The 18,978-nt window shown below is 43.6% G+C and overlaps 1 protein-coding gene across 1 annotated transcript in view; it reads right to left on the bottom strand.

Moving 5' to 3' along the window:
• The window catches only part of ERICH6B (glutamate rich 6B), a 441,806-nt gene that overhangs the window by 157,174 nt on the left and 265,654 nt on the right, over nucleotides 1–18,978 (bottom strand). Inside the window, exon 7 of the mRNA XM_075334387.1 lies at nucleotides 16,557–16,714. Within this exon, the coding sequence (XP_075190502.1) occupies nucleotides 16,557–16,714 (158 nt within the window). The remainder of the gene's footprint in view (nucleotides 1–16,556; nucleotides 16,715–18,978) is intronic.

Raw genomic sequence — 18,978 nt, forward strand, 5'->3', positions numbered from 1 at the left:
GACATAGTATGAAGCTAACTTTTTGTGTCGATAACGCAAGTGTGATATTGATGTGCCTTCTTGTAACAAATTCCATTCCTGAAGTCTAGAGGCTAACAGTTCTGATTTCTCTTTAGACAACGACAGATCTCATATCAGATCATCTAAATCAGATTGGTTTAGTAGGTGTGGCTTACTCTTCTGATATTCCTGATCTTCTTGGGCATGAAATTCATCATCGCTGCCATCATCTTTTTTATTAGGATCTGAGCTATCACTGTCTGTCTCAGTAGCAGCGGCTGGTGAAGGAGGAACAGGCACTGGATTCTCCGCATCGTGTGGTAATGGCTTACAAGCAGACTCACAGTCAGGGTACACAATTTGTGATTTATTCCTCTTTGAATATCCGGCAATTTTAGTCATACAGAAATAACAGTCCGAACTATGATCTTTCTGTTCACGCCAAACCATGGGCACTGCAAATGTCAATCCTTTTCTTTTCCCATTCAACCATTGCGTTAGCCCAGAGTAGCACACAGTGCAACACACATGAGGTGCCCAGTTTTTATCCTGATCTCCTACTTGACAATCAAAATAATACTTGTAAGCAACTCTTACTCTTCTGGTCAAATTCTTGCGTTGATCAAACGTAATAAATTTCCCGCAAACATAACAAAAATTGTCCGGGTCGTTAAGACATTTACGTCTATTCATTGTAATCCAGATAAATCGCACTACTAGCTTTAAAAGAAAACTTTATTGAACACTGTCCAACAGTTGTCTGTAAATCTGGTGTCAGCACTCCCTATATATAGCCATAACTGGTTAATGCTGACATCAGCTCCCAGACATGTCTGGACATGTCTGGATAGGTCCTACATATAGCCATAACTGGTTAGTGCTGATATCAGCTCCCATACCTGTCTGGACATGCCCGGATAGGTCCGGGGAGGTCAACGAATGTGTGTAAGAATATCTTCAACAATGCCTGAATAGGCGTATGGCCTTTTCTAAGTATAACTCAAAATCTGGACGTGCTGTGCAAATTCTGAGTTTATATTTGGAATCAGCATGTTCAAATTAGTAAAGAATAGTGATGAGCGAGTACTAAAAAGCTCGGGTGCTCGAAGCTCGGGCCGAGCCTCCCAAGATACTCGTGTACTCGGCCCGAGCAACGAGCCCAATGTTATCCTATGGGAGACCCGAGTATTTTTGTGAAATGACCTCCCGGCAGCATGGAGAAACCCTAAAAATGGCACAAAAGTCTCAGAAGAGTGCTCAAATGACATGGCAACAGCATGGGGAAGACCCCTTGAAGCATTTATCACTCAAAAGTCACAGCTGTGAACAATTTTGTCCGCGGTTTACGCCATTTTTACGGACTCACCAGAAAACCTTCCAAAATGACCCCAAAATGATTTTTCATGGCGGAAATGTTAAGGGCACATACCCAATAGTGAGATAGATCTGGTGTATGTTACTTTTTGAGATTAATACATGAAAGATTTTACGTGAAAACATTGTGTGGCACTCCGATGTCCCTGAGAAGAGACGTACATGAAGGCCTCTTGAGTCTAATGTGCCCATTTTGAGGAAGTGAGTCTTTGTAGTATTTTCCTTTGCCAGGGCAGTCCAAAATTGTGAGGTTCACCAATGCCCCTGCATACAGACGTGCATGAGGGCCTCAAAACATTAAGTGTCCATTGTCAGGAAGTGGGTGTATTATAGTATAGCCCTTAGGCAGGGCAGCCAAAAATTGGGAGGCTCCACATTGTCCCTGGATAGAGACGTGCATGATGGCCTTTAAACCTGAAGTGCCCATTGTAAGGAAGTGGGTCTATTTCAGTATAGCCCTTTGCCAGGGCAGCCAAAAATTGGGAGGCTCCACGTTGTCCCTGGGTAGAGACGTGCATGATGGCCTCAAAACATTAAGTGTCCATTTTAAGGAAGTGGGTGTATTTCAGTATAGCCCTTAGGCAGGGCAGCCAAAAATTGGGAGGCTCCACATTGTCCCTGGGTAGAGACGTGCATGAGGGCCTCAAAACATTAAGTGTCCATTTTAAGGAAGTGGGTGTATTTCAGTATAGCCCTTTGCCAGGGCAGCCAAAAATTGGGAGGCTCCACATTGTCCCTGGGTAGAGACGTGCATGATGGCCTCAAAACATTAAGTGTCCATTTTAAGGAAGTGGGTGTATTTCAGTATAGCCCTTAGGCAGGGCAGCCAAAAATTGGGAGGCTCCACATTGTCCCTGGGTAGAGACGTGCATGAGGGCCTCAAAACATTAAGTGTCCATTTTAAGGAAGTGGGTCTATTTCAGTATAGCCCTTTGCCAGGGCAGCCAAAAATTGGGAGGCTCCACATTGTCCCTGGATAGAGCCGTGCATTATGGCCTGTAAACCTGAAGTGCCCATTGTAAGGAAGTGGGTCTATTTCAGTATAGCCCTTTGCCAGGGCAGCCAAAAATTGGGAGGCTCCACGTTGTCCCTGGGTAGAGACGTGCATGATGGCCTCAAAACATTAAGTGTCCATTTTAAGGAAGTGGGTGTATTTCAGTATAGCCCTTAGGCAGGGCAGCCAAAAATTGGGAGGCTCCACATTGTCCCTGGGTAGAGACGTGCATGAGGGCCTCAAAACATTAAGTGTCCATTTTAAGGAAGTGGGTGTATTTCAGTATAGCCCTTTGCCAGGGCAGCCAAAAATTGGGAGGCTCCACATTGTCCCTGGGTAGAGACGTGCATGATGGCCTCAAAACATTAAGTGTCCATTTTAAGGAAGTGGGTGTATTTCAGTATAGCCCTTAGGCAGGGCAGCCAAAAATTGGGAGGCTCCACATTGTCCCTGGGTAGAGACGTGCATGAGGGCCTCAAAACATTAAGTGTCCATTTTAAGGAAGTGGGTCTATTTCAGTATAGCCCTTAGGCAGGGCAGCCAAAAATTGGGAGGCTCCACATTGTCCCTGGGTAGAGACGTGCATGAGGGCCTCAAAACATTAAGTGTCCATTTTAAGGAAGTGGGTGTATTTCAGTATAGCCCTTAGGCAGGGCAGCCAAAAATTGGGAGGCTCCACATTGTCCCTGGGTAGAGACGTGCATGAGGGCCTCAAAACATTAAGTGTCCATTTTAAGGAAGTGGGTCTATTTCAGTATAGCCCTTAGGCAGGGCAGCCAAAAATTGGGAGGCTCCACATTGTCCCTGGGTAGAGACGTGCATGAGGGCCTCAAAACATTAAGTGTCCATTTTAAGGAAGTGGGTGTATTTCAGTATAGCCCTTAGGCAGGGCAGCCAAAAATTGGGAGGCTCCACGTTGTCCCTGGGTAGAGACGTGCATGAGGGCCTCAAAACATTGTTCCCATTGCAAAGGAGCGGGTCTCCTGTCGTTGTAATGTCCATTCTGCAAAGAATGGGCGAAAAAATTTACCACTGGGGGTATACCTGAAACAAAGACCTAACTATTGTAACGGTCATCATGATGGCGCATGAGGAGAAGGAGGAGCAGTCCAGCGATTATCCAAAGTCGAGAAGTGTACCCATGGGTGAGTGGAGGTACATGGCAAACTTTAAATTCCGCTCTCATTTGCTGGTGGTGTGGTGAAGTCTGGCCCAATCCAACCCTTGTTCATCTTTATCAGAGTCAGCCTGTCAGCATTTTCAGTTGACAGGCGGGTGCGTTTATCTGTAATGATTCCACCTGCGGCACTAAAAACACGCTCTGACAAAACGCTAGCAGCAGGGCAGGCCAGGACTTCCAAGGCGTAGAGAGCCAATTCATGCCACGTGTCCAGCTTGGATACCCAATAATTGTAAGGCACAGAGGAATGTCGGAGTACAGTTGTTCGATCTGCAAGGTACTCCTTCAGCATCTGGGCAAACTTAGGATTTCTTGTGGCACTACCCCGCACCTCAGGGGCTGTGGTACGTGAGGGGCTGAGAAAACTGTCCCACATCTTAAAGACTGTTCCCCTACCTCTGGCGGATTGGACTTGTGCCTCTCTCGGCTGTACGCCTCGGTTGTCCACTGATTCCTGACCTATGCCGCTAGCGTTTTGTGAGGGGAATGCTTTGCCTACTTCCGTGAGTATGGCCTTCCGAAACTGCTGCATTTTGGTTGACCTCTCCTCCACGGGAATAAGAGACAAAAAGTTCTCCTTGTAGCGTGGGTCTAACAGTGTTACCAACCAGTAATGATTGTCGGCCAAGATGTTCTTAACGCGAGGGTCACGAGACAGGCAGCTTACCATAAAGTCAGCCATGTGCGCCAGACTCTTAACAGCCAGGACTTCAGTAGCCTGACCAACAAGATGACTGAACATGCTGTCCTCGTCCTCCTCCTCCTCCTCCTCCTCCTCCTCCTCATCTACCCTGTCCTCTGGCCAGCCACGCTGAATCGAGGATATGACTGGTGTGCATGTCATATCCTCAATTTGGCCGGAGAGTTGCTCCATGTCTTCATCCTCCTCCTCGTCATAGTCCTCCACTGCACGTTGTGATGAGACGAGGCTGGGCTGTGTGTTATCACCCACACCCACTACTGTTTCTTGCTGCAACTCATCGCGCTCCGCCTGCAATGCATCATGTTTGTTTTTCAGCAGGGACCGTTTTAGAAGGCAGAGTAGCGGTATGGTGACGCTAATAATGGCGTCATCACCACTCACCATCTTGGTGGAGTCCTCAAAGTTTTGGAGGATGGTACATAGGTCTGACATCCATCTCCACTCCTCAGGTGTTATGTGTGGAGTTTGACCCATTTCCCGACGGCTTAGGTGATGCAGGTACTCAACAACTGCCCTCTTCTGCTCACATATCCTGACCAACATGTGCAGAGTTGAATTCCAACGCGTGGGGACATCACACACCAGTCTGTGAGCCGGAAGATGCAAACGGCGCTGAAAGCCGGCAAGGCCGGCTGAAGCAGTAGGTGACTTTCGAAAATGTGCAGACAGGCGGCGAACTTTTACCAGCAGATCAGACAGCTCTGGGTATGACTTTATAAACCGCTGAACCACGAGGTTGAGCACATGGGCCACGCATGGAACATGTGTCAGCTGGCCTCGCCTCAAAGCCGCCACCAGGTTCCGGCCATTGTCACAAACGACCTTTCCTGGCTTTAGGTTCAGAGGTGTGAGCCAGTGATCTGCCTGCTGTTTCAGAGCTGTCCACAGCTCTTCTGCATTGTGGGGTTTGTCACCTATGCAGATTAGCTTCAGCACAGCCTGTTGCCGCTTCGCCGAGGCAGTGCTGCAGTGCTTCCAGCTTGTGACTGGTGTGGAGGGCACAGTGGATGAGGATGCGCAGGAGGAGGAGGAGGCTGAAGAGCATGACATTCCGGAGCTGTAGAGTGTGGGTGAAACACTGACTGAGGTAGGGCCTGCAAACCTTGGTGTGGGAAGGACGTGTTCCGTCCCTCGCTCAGACTGGGTCCCAGCTTCCACAATATTAACCCAGTGTGCCGTCAACGAGATGTAGCGGCCTTGCCCACAAGCACTTGTCCACGTGTCTGTGGTTAGGTGGACCTTGGGTGAAACAGCGTTGTTCAGGGCACGTGTGATGTTTTGTGACACGTGGTTATGCAACGCGGGGACGGCACACCGGGAGAAATAGTGGCGGCTGGGGACCGAGTAACGTGGGACAGCTGCCGCCATCAGGTCACGGAATGCTTCTGTCTCCACCAGCCTAAAAGGCAACATTTCCAGCGCAAGCAGTCGCGAAATGTTAGCATTTAGAACTGTGGCATGTGGGGTGTTGGCAGTGTATTTGCGCCTGCGTTCAAAGGTTTGCTGAATGGATAACTGAACGCTGCGCTGGGACAAGGACGTGCTTGATGATGGTGTTCTTTCTGCGTAGGCAACTGCAGGTGCAGGAGTGGAGGAGGCTTGTTCGCAGGCAGCATGGACAGAGGATTGGCTCGCATGCACAACCAGCGAAGACGTAGCAGTGACATCAGCAAGCACTGCTCCTCGACTCTGTTGTACTTCCCACAAAGTCGGGTGCTTGGCTGACATGTGCCTGATCATGCTGGTGGTGGTCAGGCTGCTAGTTTTGGTACCCCTGCTGATGCTGGCACGGCAGGTGTTGCAAATGGCCTTTTTTGAATCATCTGGATCCAACTTAAAAAACTGCCAGACTCGTGAAGACCTAACATTTGTACAGGCACCTTGTGTCGTCGTGTTGTTCCGGGGAACGGTTGCCTGACTTCTGCCTGGGGCCACCACCCTGCTTCTTACTGCCTGTTGTGATGCTACGCCTCCCTCCCCCTGTGCACTGCTGTCCTCGCTCTGCATATCCTCCTGCCAGGTTGGGTCAGTTACTGGATCATCCACCACGTCGTCTTCCTCTTCCGCACCCTGCTCCTCCTCCTGACTTGCTGACAATTGTGTCTCATCATCGTCCACCACTTGTTGAGACACGTTGCCAACTTCGTGAGAACGTGGCTGCTCAAATATTTGGCCATCTGTACAGACGATCTCCTCATGACCCACTTCAATATGAGCTGGCGAGAGGCCAGAATGTGTGAATGGAAACGTGAACAGCTCTTCCGAGTGTCCAAGTGTGGGATCATTAATGTCCAAGGAGGACGTGTACTCAGCCTGGTGGTAGGAAGGAGGATCAGGTTCAGAAATGTGCGGTGCAGTATCACGGCTACTGACACTTGACCGTGTGGAAGACAGAGTGTTTGTGGTGGTGCCAATCTGACTGGAAGCATTATCCGCTATCCAACTAACAACCTGTTGACACTGGTCTTGGTTCAAGAGCGGTGTACTGCTGCGGTCCCCAAGAATTTGGGACAGGACGTGCGAGCGACTAGATGTGGCCCTTTGTTGTGGCGAAATTAGAGCTTGCCCACGACCTCGGCCTCTGCCTGCACCACCATCACGTCCACTTCCTTGTTCCTTGCCAATGCCCTTGCGCATTTTGCAATGCTGTGCACTGCTGACGTGTATATTCACTACTTGTGCGTTATATCAAAGTTTCTGGAAATTGCACACCAGTGCACCTGTACGCTGCCACCAACAGGCACACACGTGCGGTTTTAAAAACCAAGCACGGACGCAATAATAACCTAACACAGGTTTTAGGAGCAAAAATTAAGAACTCTGACACTATCAGCCACTGCTGACTGACGTGTATTATACACTACACTTGTGCGTTATATAATAGTTTGGTAAAAACGCACACCAGTGCACCTGTACGCTGCCACCAACAGGCACACACGTGCGGTTTTAAAAACCAAGCACGGACGCAATAATAACCTAACACAGGTTTTAGGAGCAAAAATTAAGAACTCTGACACTATCAGCCACTGCTGACTGACGTGTATTATACACTACACTTGTGCGTTATATAATAGTTTGGTAAAAACGCACACCAGTGCACCTGTACGCTGCCACCAACAGGCACACACGTGCGGTTTTAAAAACCAAGCACGGACGCAATAATAACCTAACACAGGTTTTAGGAGCAAAAATTAAGAACTCTGACACTATCAGCCACTGCTGACTGACGTGTATTATACACTACACTTGTGCGTTATATAATAGTTTGGTAAAAACGCACACCAGTGCACCTGTACGCTGCCACCAACAGGCACACACGTGCGGTTTTAAAAACCAAGCACGGACGCAATAATAACCTAACACAGGTTTTAGGAGCAAAAATTAAGAACTCTGACACTATCAGCCACTGCTGACTGACGTGTATTATACACTACACTTGTGCGTTATATAATAGTTTGGTAAAAACGCACACCAGTGCACCTGTACGCTGCCACCAACAGGTACACACGTGCGGTTTTAAAAACCAAGCACGGACGCAATAATAACCTAACACAGGTTTTAGGAGCAAAAATTAAGAACTCTGACACTATCAGCCACTGCTGACTGACGTGTATTATACACTACACTTGTGCGTTATATAATAGTTTGGTAAAAACGCACACCAGTGCACCTGTACGCTGCCACCAACAGGCACACACGTGCGGTTTTAAAAACCAAGCACGGACGCAATAATAACCTAACACAGGTTTTAGGAGCAAAAATTAAGAACTCTGACACTATCAGCCACTGCTGACTGACGTGTATTATACACTACACTTGTGCGTTATATAATAGTTTGGTAAAAACGCACACCAGTGCACCTGTACGCTGCCACCAACAGGCACACACGTGCGGTTTTAAAAACCAAGCACGGACGCAATAATAACCTAACACAGGTTTTAGGAGCAAAAATTAAGAACTCTGACACTATCAGCCACTGCTGACTGACGTGTATTATACACTACACTTGTGCGTTATATAATAGTTTGGTAAAAATGCACACCAGTGCACCTGTACGCTGCCACCAACAGGCACACACGTGCGGTTTTAAAAACCAAGCACGGACGCAATAATAACCTAACACAGGTTTTAGGAGCAAAAATTAAGAACTCTGACACTATCAGCCACTGCTGACTGACGTGTATTATACACTACACTTGTGCGTTATATAATAGTTTGGTAAAAACGCACACCAGTGCACCTGTACGCTGCCACCAACAGGCACACACGTGCGGTTTTAAAAACCAAGCACGGACGCAATAATAACCTAACACAGGTTTTAGGAGCAAAAATTAAGAACTCTGACACTATCAGCCACTGCTGACTGACGTGTATTATACACTACACTTGTGCGTTATATAATAGTTTGGTAAAAACGCACACCAGTGCACCTGTACGCTGCCACCAACAGGCACACACGTGCGGTTTTAAAAACCAAGCACGGACGCAATAATAACCTAACACAGGTTTTAGGAGCAAAAATTAAGAACTCTGACACTATCAGCCACTGCTGACTGACGTGTATTATACACTACACTTGTGCGTTATATAATAGTTTGGTAAAAACGCACACCAGTGCACCTGTACGCTGCCACCAACAGGCACACACGTGCGGTTTTAAAAACCAAGCACGGACGCAATAATAACCTAACACAGGTTTTAGGAGCAAAAATTAAGAACTCTGACACTATCAGCCACTGCTGACTGACGTGTATTATACACTACACTTGTGCGTTATATAATAGTTTGGTAAAAACGCACACCAGTGCACCTGTACGCTGCCACCAACAGGCACACACGTGCGGTTTTAAAAACCAAGCACGGACGCAATAATAACCTAACAGGTTTTTTTGGGGAGCGACAATTACAGTACAGACAAGTCAGACACTATCTGGACTGTTTTACACTGTGTACACCAGCCCCAGATATGAAGGCTGGTATACGGTCACCACTACCCTGCCTGCCTGCCTGCCTGTATACTGCTACAATAGTCCTGACAAGGACTCTTTTGGTCACTAGCCTGTATTCAGACCTGGCTATACCCTGCCTGTATATAGCAACAATAGTCCTGAGAAGGACTCTGCTACTGTACGCCGACCTGGCTATACCCTGCCTGCCTGTATACAACTAGAATAGTCCTGAGAAGGACTTTTGGTCACACTGTTTGCAGCCCTGCAACTGAAAAAGCTATAAAGGGCCGCAAAGCTTTCCCTGAATCAGCGACACTCTCCCTACACTCACTGTCAGAATAGCTGTGAGCAGAGCACAGCGCGCCGGCCTATATAAAGGCTCGGTGACGCTGTGCAGGCCGGCCAATCACTGCAATTCCACAACTAACAGGGCTGTGGCATTGCAGTGGTCTGCCAGCCAATCCCTGCATGAGGGCTGGCTCTCAAAAGAGCGCCAACATGCAGAAATGAAGACCACGAGTAAAGCACGAGTATCGCGAGATTACTCGGTCCCCGCCGAGCAGCCCGAGTACAGTGATACTCGTGCGAGTACCGAGTAGTGACAAGCATGCTCGCTCATCACTAGTAAAGAACACATGTTTTACCCTCAGTAGCAAAAACATTGTTGTGCTGTTACTATATTTTATCTTGGAATAAATAAAAGTCCACTGTTTATAGGCGAAAGATTTTGTCTTCTCTTTCGGACTATTATTTTGGAACCTTTTATCTGTGGCGCTCTAACAGACGGTGAGCTGGATTATTTTAATTGTGTGATAAAACAACATAACAGTCATAAATATGGGGTTAATATACAACATGAAACAAGATGGCCCAGCTCAAACGATCAACTTCTTTATTGCTTAAAAATTCTTATACACAGGACATGAAGTATTTATACAGAAAACCCTATAGTAGCGTATGCATCAACGCGTTTCTGGTGTGCATACACCCTAAATCATATACACTGAAATAGGGCAGTATAAAGGGCAGTGTACAGTAAAGCCAAGCAAAATGTAGGCAGTGCAGTAATGCCTTAAAGGAGTTGTCCACTACAAGGACAACCCCTTCTTATTTTCACATTTCCCACAGGTAAAATAATAAAGCCTATTCTCACCTCCCATACCACCACCCTTCTAGCATTGTCCAGGTTCGCAGTGTCAGGGCTTAAATGGGGTTGTAACGTCACATGAGCCCTGAATCTAATCAGCACTGGTCTATGTCTTGCCGCCTTCAGACCAAATAAGTTAAGCAACATAATTATGAGTCTAAATGAAACATTGTTTATTTTTAATGCTCTGTTTTTTTTATTTAGAAAATCGTGAAAATACCCTAAGGCCTTAAGTATTTGGTGCGTTTTTTACCTCAGTATGTGTAAGCCAAAACCAGAACAATAAGAGGAAAAGTATAATAGACACACAAGTATTTTTTTTACGCATTGCTGGTTTTGTCTTACTAATACTAAAGTAAAAAACTCACCAAATGCGCAATGTGTGCACGTGGCCTAATACACACAAACCATTTCTAACATTTAGCATGTGCAATAGTTAACTTTTCTCAGGTTCATCTTACATCTTACGCTTTCATCTCATCATGCAGAAGCGACTAGTGCTTTCTGTGACATCACAATTACCTCAGCTCTTGACCCGGTTGTCTTGGACACAATAGAATTCAATAAATCAATAAGCCCTGCCATTACAATCTGAAGAAATACCTGAGGCAGAATCCCAAAGTCACAGAGCAGCCTTAGGGTATTTGTGCACAACATCTTTTTCAGGTGGATGTCTACTCTGAAAACTACCTGAAAAATCAGTAACTAAACTCTCAAAAATATAATAATAATAATTTTATTCATTTATATAGCGCTATTAATTCCACAGCACTTTACATACATCAGGAACACTGTCCCCATTGGGGCTCACAATCTAGAGTCCCTATCTGTATGTCTTTGGAGTGTGGGAGGAAACCGGAGAACCCGGAGGAAACCCACGCAAACACGGGGAGAACATACAAACTCCTTGCAGATGGTGTCCTTGGTGGGATTTGAACCCAGGACCCCAGCGCTGCAAGACTGCAGTGCTAACCACTGAGCCAAAATATGAAAATGTGTATTTTTTATATAGAAACAACTTGCTCAATTTGAGGTTCTGATCTGGCATAAATCCAAAGTCATATGAAAAGATTCATTAAAGGGCCATTTTTGACTTTTAGCATTGCTACTTCCAATAGGTGACGCTAGACTTTGTCTCCTTCCTCCCTGAAGAGACAATTTCAATATTACCCAGAGGACCATTGCAGCTATAAGATTCCTTCCTGGCAGCCAGATTGGTTTGTTAGTCTCCGCAAGGAGAAAAGCTTTCCCCTTAGACCCCAGCAATGACCAAGAAACACTTCAGGAAAAAACTTCTATAAGGGATTTGTGTCTTCGTTTTAAGAGACCTGTTGATTGAGCTGTGTGAGGGCTTTCTTTTTGCGCCCTGAGCTGATAATTTTAGTCTTACCAAATTAGGGTACATAAGATGTTTTGTTCACTTTTTCCTTTTTTTCCCTTTTTTTAAACAGTGTAGTGATCAAGAAAATGTAATTCTGGCATTTTGATTATTTCCTCTATACGGTGTTTACCGTATGGATTAGTTAATTTTATATTTTGATACACTACCTTTTAATGGATATAGTGAGACTAAATATGTGTATTTTTATAAATTACTTTATTTTTGATTATTGGATCAAATGTTTTATATTTTTTTTACATTTTTTTTCCCCTTAAAGTGAACCTGTCAGGTCCAATATGCCCACATAGCCACGAGCAGGTCTGGGTGCATATTGCTAATCCCTGCCTAACTGTCCCTGTATACACTAGCATAGATAAAGGGATCTTTAGAAAAAGTATTTATAAAGATTTTATATCATATGCTAATGAGCCCGGTGACGAGTCCCAAGGGAATTGCTTCCCTTGCTAGTCGGTTCCATTAGAATGTTAGTACGCAACTGTGGGCGTGCTAACATGCTAATGAATGTGCAGCATCAGAGGATGATCTCACTCACCTCTCAGCTGCCATCACCGCCCGACACTGGATTTCGGCTTGGTGTGTGTGATCCCAGACTTCCGGTCATGCTCACTACTTCAGTTTGAAGCCCGGACGCGTTCACCCGGCTTCATAGTGCGCATCACCGAAACTCCGAGGTCATGCGCACTGAGCCGAAATCCAGCGTCAGGTGGCGATAGCAGCGGAGAGTTGAGTGAGATCATCCTCTGACGCTGCACATACAGTTAGGTCCAGAAATATTTGGACAGTGACACAAGTTTTGTTATTTTAGCTGTTTACAAAAACATGTTCAGAAATACAATTATATATATAATATGGGCTGAAAGTGCACACTCCCAGCTGCAATATGAGAGTTTTCACATCCAAATCGGAGAAAGGGTTTTGGAATGATAGCTCTGTAATGCATAGCCTCCTCTTTTTCAAGGGACCAAAAGTAATTGGACAAGGGACTCTAAGGGCTGCAATTAACTCTGAAGGCGTCTCCCTCGTTAACCTGTAATCAATGAAGTAGTTAAAAGGTCTGGGGTTGATTACAGGTGTGTGGTTTTGCATTTGGAAGCTGTTGCTGTGACCAGACAACATGCGGTCTAAGGAACTCTCAATTGAGGTGAAGCAGAACATCCCGAGGCTGAAAAAAAAAGAAAAAATCCATCAGAGAGATAGCAGACATGCTTGGAGTAGCAAAATCAACAGTCGGGTACATTCTTAGAAAAAAGGAATTGACTGGTGAGCTTGGGAACTTAAAAAGGCCTGGGCGTCCACGGATGACAACAGTGGTGGATGATCGCCGCATACTTTCTTTGGTGAAGAAGAACCCGTTCACAACATAAACTGAAGTCCAGAACATTCTCAGTGAAGTAGGTGTATCTATCTCTAAGTCAACTGTAAAGAGAAGACTCCATGAAAGTAAATACAAAGGGTTCACATCTAGAGGCAAACCATTCATCAATTCCAAAAATAGACAGGCCAGAGTTAAATTTGCTGAAAAACACCTCATGAAGCCAGCTCAGTTCTGGAAAAGTATTCTATGGACAGATGAGACCAAGATCAACCTGTACCAGAATGATGGGAAGAAAAAAGTTTGGAGAAGAAAGGGAACGGCACATGATCCAAGGCACATCACATCCTCTGTAAAACATGGTGGAGGCAACGTGATGGCATGGGCATGCATGGCTTTCAATGGCACTGGGTCACTTGTGTTTATTGATGACATAACAGCAGACAAGAGTAGCCGGATGAATTCTGAAGTGTACCGGGATATACTTTCAGCCCAGATTCAGCCAAATGCCGCAAAGTTGATCGGACGGCGCTTCATAGTACAGATGGACAATGACCCCAAGCATACAGCCAAAGCTACCCAGGAGTTCATGAGTGCAAAAAAGTGGAACATTCTGCAATGGCCAAGTCAATCACCAGATCTTAACCCAATTGAGCATGCATTTCACTTGCTCAAATCCAGACTTAAGACAGAAAGACCCACAAACAAGCAAGACCTGAAGGCTGCAGCTGTAAAGGCCTGGCAAAGCATTAAGAAGGAGGAAACCCAGCGTTTGGTGATGTCCATGGGTTCCAGACTTAAGGCAGTGATTGCCTCCAAAGGATTCGCAACAAAATATTGAAAATAAAAATTTTTTTTTTGGGTTTGGTTTATTTGTCCAATTACTTTTGACCTCCTAAAATGTGGAGTGTTTGTAAAGAAATGTGTACAATTCCTACAATTTCTATCAGATATTTTTGTTCAAACCTTCAAATTAAACGTTACAATCTGCACTTGAATTCTGTTGTAGAGGTTTCATTTCAAATCCAATGTGGTGGCATGCAGAGCCCAACTCGCGAAAATTGTGTCACTGTCCAAATATTTCTGGACCTAACTGTATATTAGCATGTTAGCACACTGACAGGGGCGTTCTAACATGCTAATGGGGCTGATTAGACAGGGGAACTAACGCCCAGGGGACTAGTCCCCTCCCTCATTAGCATACGATAAAAGATCTTTAGAAATACTTTTTCTAAAGATCCATTTATCTATGCTTGTATACACAGGGACAGTTAGGTATGGATTAGCAATATGCACCCAGAACTGCTCGTAGCTCTGGGTGCATATTGGACCTGAAAGGTTCACTTTAAGAGACTTGAACCTGGGGTCATTTGATCACTTATATTATATGATACAGTATTGTAGTCTGTAGTAAAAATTGCTCAGAGAGTATAACCTTTATCAGGCTCACAGTTACCATGGTACAGCTGCTTTGGTGCACGTTAGCATTGGCAACTGTTCAATTTAAATGCTGCTGTCAGAGAATGACAGTCGCATCTAAATCGATAACTGAAGTGATAAGAGCTCAGCTCTGGCCACTGCTGTAAGGCTATGTGCGCACGTTGCGTTGAGTACCTTGCAGAAATGAACGCATCCTCTGGCAGAATTTGTCATCGTCAAATTTGGTTTTGACCACATAAATGCAGGAAATACGCAAGCGTTTTTATAGCGTTTTTGCCGCGTTTTGACCGCGTTTTACATGCATTTTCAGTGCTTAAATTGAGATGCGTTTTCAATACAAATACACTAGTAAATAAAATTTGAACATTCAAACAGAAGGAAAAAAATGAAAAAAAAAAAAAAAAAATAACCTTTAAATCATACATTATAATGATAATTTACCGAAAATGATTAATGATATTTAATAATTATGTTCAAAATAAAGGAAAAGTATTGTTTTACTTATTTTCTAAAGTTGGAATGGATGTGAGGGCAAATGGAAACCTCTTGGCCTCACTATAATGCCAAAAACGCATGCTTTGATTTTGACAAAAAAAAAATGCGTTTAGCATCAAAAAAGCATGTAAAACGCTTGAAATTTCTTTTAGGATGCGTTTTGATCATTCTCATTGACTTCAATGTTACCAAAACGCTGCCAAAACACTCAAAACAATTGACATGTTGCTTCTTGAAACGCAAAGATTTTGACAAATTTTTTAACGCATTCTGTGCACACAATATGCCTATTTCCCATAGACTTTGCTTGGAAATCAAAAAGCATGCATTTTTGCATTAAAACGCTGCAGTTCAAAACACTGTGGAAACGCATGAAAAAACGCAACGTATGCACACAGCCTAAGACGACAATGTTGGCAATGTTACTTATCCAGCATGTACCACATGTGGAGAGACCTCTGCTTCTGAGACTCCCACATACAGGCACCCCTTCAATGACAATTAAGATGTTAACCCTTAAGGGGGCAGCCATTTTTATGTTTTATAAATTTTTTTCATCTCTTTTTCATAACTTTATAATATTTTTCTAGCAACATAAACTTACTTGATTTTTGTGGAATGAGTTTTAGTTCTGAAAAATTCAATTAATTTGACCCCATAGTGGCATGGGATAAAACTTCAACAAAATGGTGAAAAAAACCCACAATGCCACTATTGTTTTTTTAAATTTAATTTTAACGCCATGTGCAATCAATATGACCTGGGAACACAATTCTTCAGGTCAGAGGGATTATGTTAATAGCAACATGGATAATGGATTTTAGTGGCTCAAAACAATTCTGAACTTTATAAAAAAACAAAACAAAACAAAAAAAACTTGGTGTTGCTGTCTGAGATAGTTTGATCATATGTATTATATACTGCAGTACGTCAGCCTTTTTAAAGGAACTAAGCAGGGAGTTTGTTCCAAACATCTTGGAGAACAAACCACAGATCTTTTGTAGATTTTCACACTCCACAACTCAATCCATGATGGATATATCAGTCACGGAGTGTTAAACATGTAGCCATTACGTCCATCCTTAAAAAGTCATCATCATCTTATTGTCTTTCACCCCATCTTTTTAATCCTATTGCCCCCAAACTTCTTGAACAGCATGTCTTGATTGAACAGGCCTCCTACTTTTCATCCACCTCACTTTTCGACTGGCTACAATCTGTTGTATTCAATCAATAAATGTCATATTAGTATTTATTATAAATGAGCCGGAGTTGGAGTCGGAATGTGACAAAAAAGTTCTAAAGATATATGAAGAATTAATTATGCAAGAATTTCAGACCTAAAACTGACATTGTGTTAGAAGGTGGATATTCTCTTTAGGTCTCTTTCGTTATGAAAAAATGTTGTCTCATCTATACACATTTGCATAATAGGTAATATAATCAACAAAATATTCACAGACTCTCTGAAAATTCTCTAAGGATGCAAATATACACATCAGGGGTCTTAATTAGTAGAATTTTCTGGATTATGTACAAGGTCCTATATACAATACTTACTGTTTTCTGAGTTCACACAGAGCTTTCTTCTCATCAGAAATGGGAGTCGGTGTTTGTTCATCCTCAAACTCTTCCTCAGTTTTCTCAGGTGTATACGACTCAATAGTTTCCATAATCATGTACTGAAAGAGTTCTTGGATTTTCACACAACAAAATAGCTGGAGGCGAAGAAATACTAATGTTTATATTTGTAAGAGCAACATATTAAAATTTACTTTATGGTAACAAAAATGTCTAATGTGTCCCATTGGGTAAAACAACAACTGTGAGAACTACAAGAAAATAATCGCATTAAGAGAACTTCTCAGAAAATAACTAACACAAACAGCGAGGGGCAGATCTCAGGACAATAAAACAGGCAGTCAATGGATGCAGATTTTTCATTTTTTTCATGGAAAATTTGCAATATGGTGTGTGAATCCCAGGCAATTCCTGTGTGGCTCAAGTAAGAAAGTGGTGAACGATCCAACTAATAATATGTCCCAAAATTTAAACAGCAGGATTCAGTGATATATAAACAAAATTCAATTATATAACCAGTGCTACTTGTTAATTACACTACTTATGTCATGGTAAAATCATTGTTGGATATTCATATATGAAAATGAGTTTGTAATACAAAGCTTGCAAAGAATTAATGTCTCATAAGAACATATAATGGAATTTACAGTATAATCAAATTACCGGTACATTCTTTTTAGATTTCTTTTACTACAAAGACAATTATTTTAACTCAAATATTGAGTAAAAAATATCTCAAGATATCTCTATTCAGAGCATGAATGGCATGAGTTTTTATGTTTCTTAAAGGGAATCTGTCAGCAGGATTTTGTAATGGAAGCTGAGGTCAGCATGCTGCAAAGGTTAAAAAAGAAAATACAATTGAGCTTCTCTTATCTGTGTGCATCTATAGTTTACTCATACTAAAGATTTAATTGCTCTGTGATTAACATTGGTGTGACTACTCTGTGAGTGCAGAGCAGACCTGCATACCCCATGCTGTGATTGACACCTCACAATCAATGCACAATCTCTATTGAGAGCACAACAACTCTCAGCTCTGCTAAACTCAATTCTGAAATAAAGTCAGAAGGCTGCACCTTGTAATCTAAGTTAAACATGGCTGGTTTCAGTATCTCTTTGCCTACATTATACTGCTCTCAGATGATGTAGCAAAAACCTGGTGACAGATACCCTTTAAGTGAAACCTAACTAAAAAAAATATAGAAAACATTCTCTAGTGTAAATGACAAATGTGAAAACATTTTTTTTAACCCCTGAATTCTCGACTGAGATATTATTGAATAGTAGCAAAAAGTGCAAGTGTATTGTACGGGAAATATTGATTTTAATTCATAAAAGGTCTCTGCGTTAAATAGGATTTTAGTCTTTTAAAGTAAATGTACATTTGATGCAAAAATTGCATGTTGGGAAATTGACTTACGATGTGGATGTGACACCCCAGGGCTGTGGGGTACTTGATCATGGGCTCTGCAGTGCTCAGTGGGGTCAGTTATGGTCGCAGCCCGGTACCGTGGCCCTTGGGGTGCCGTCCCTCAGGAAAAAAAAAAGGGTTTGGTAAAAATAAAAGAAAATAATAAGAGTTTGTTGACTACGCCACTTGCGGTGTGCGGCAAGGTTATTTGTGGCCACCACTGCAGGTTTCTGCTAGGGCTGATGGAGTGATGCAGCCTGTATGGTTAGAGCCCTCCGCAAGCAGGGACAGGCCCCAGCAGTGGATGATGGGGGTTGTAGTGGGAAACAGTCTATGTGAGTGCACACCATCAAGGAAAGAGTCCACACCAGTATTGCAGTTTAGCTTGCCTTGTTTACTTTTGGTGATGGAACCACGGGTGCTCGTTCCAGGTGTACCCGCTCCCCTTGTTCTCCGTGCCAGCTGGACCTGGGATGGCCCTAATGCAGGCAGGGTTTGGGTTTCCACGGGTTACATTTGTGGCACCTTGTACCGCAGGGGTGCTATATTCCCCCTTGGTAAATTCCAGCACATCCACGGGCTGCAAAAATGACAAAGGCAATTTGATTTCAAAGATGTTGTAAACATAAACATTCATCTCGCACATGGGAGGCATTTTCTTTAATGTTTCAACCTGAGCACTCCTCCTGTCTCCCACCACCCAAAGGTCCTGAACCCAGAACCCTCTAAGGAGGCAGGTCACCGGTTTCTTTAGCGACCAGGTCCGGACCATCTCTGCCCCAGACCTTTCCTCCAATGTTCCTCTCCTTGGTGGCAGTGTCCATTAGGGTCCTTTGATGAGATAGCACTCTGATTTTGGCACAATTGTGCAGCTATATACAACCAACGTTTTTGTCACAACCAGTCCTGTGACTGCAGGTCTATTTTTCAGGGTTTATTTCTCAAACCTGTAAACTGGAATAATATCAACTTTTTCAATATTATTTT

The sequence above is a fragment of the Anomaloglossus baeobatrachus genome, chromosome 2 (assembly GCF_048569485.1).
Source record: "Anomaloglossus baeobatrachus isolate aAnoBae1 chromosome 2, aAnoBae1.hap1, whole genome shotgun sequence".
Taxonomy (NCBI): Eukaryota; Metazoa; Chordata; class Amphibia; order Anura; family Aromobatidae; genus Anomaloglossus; species Anomaloglossus baeobatrachus.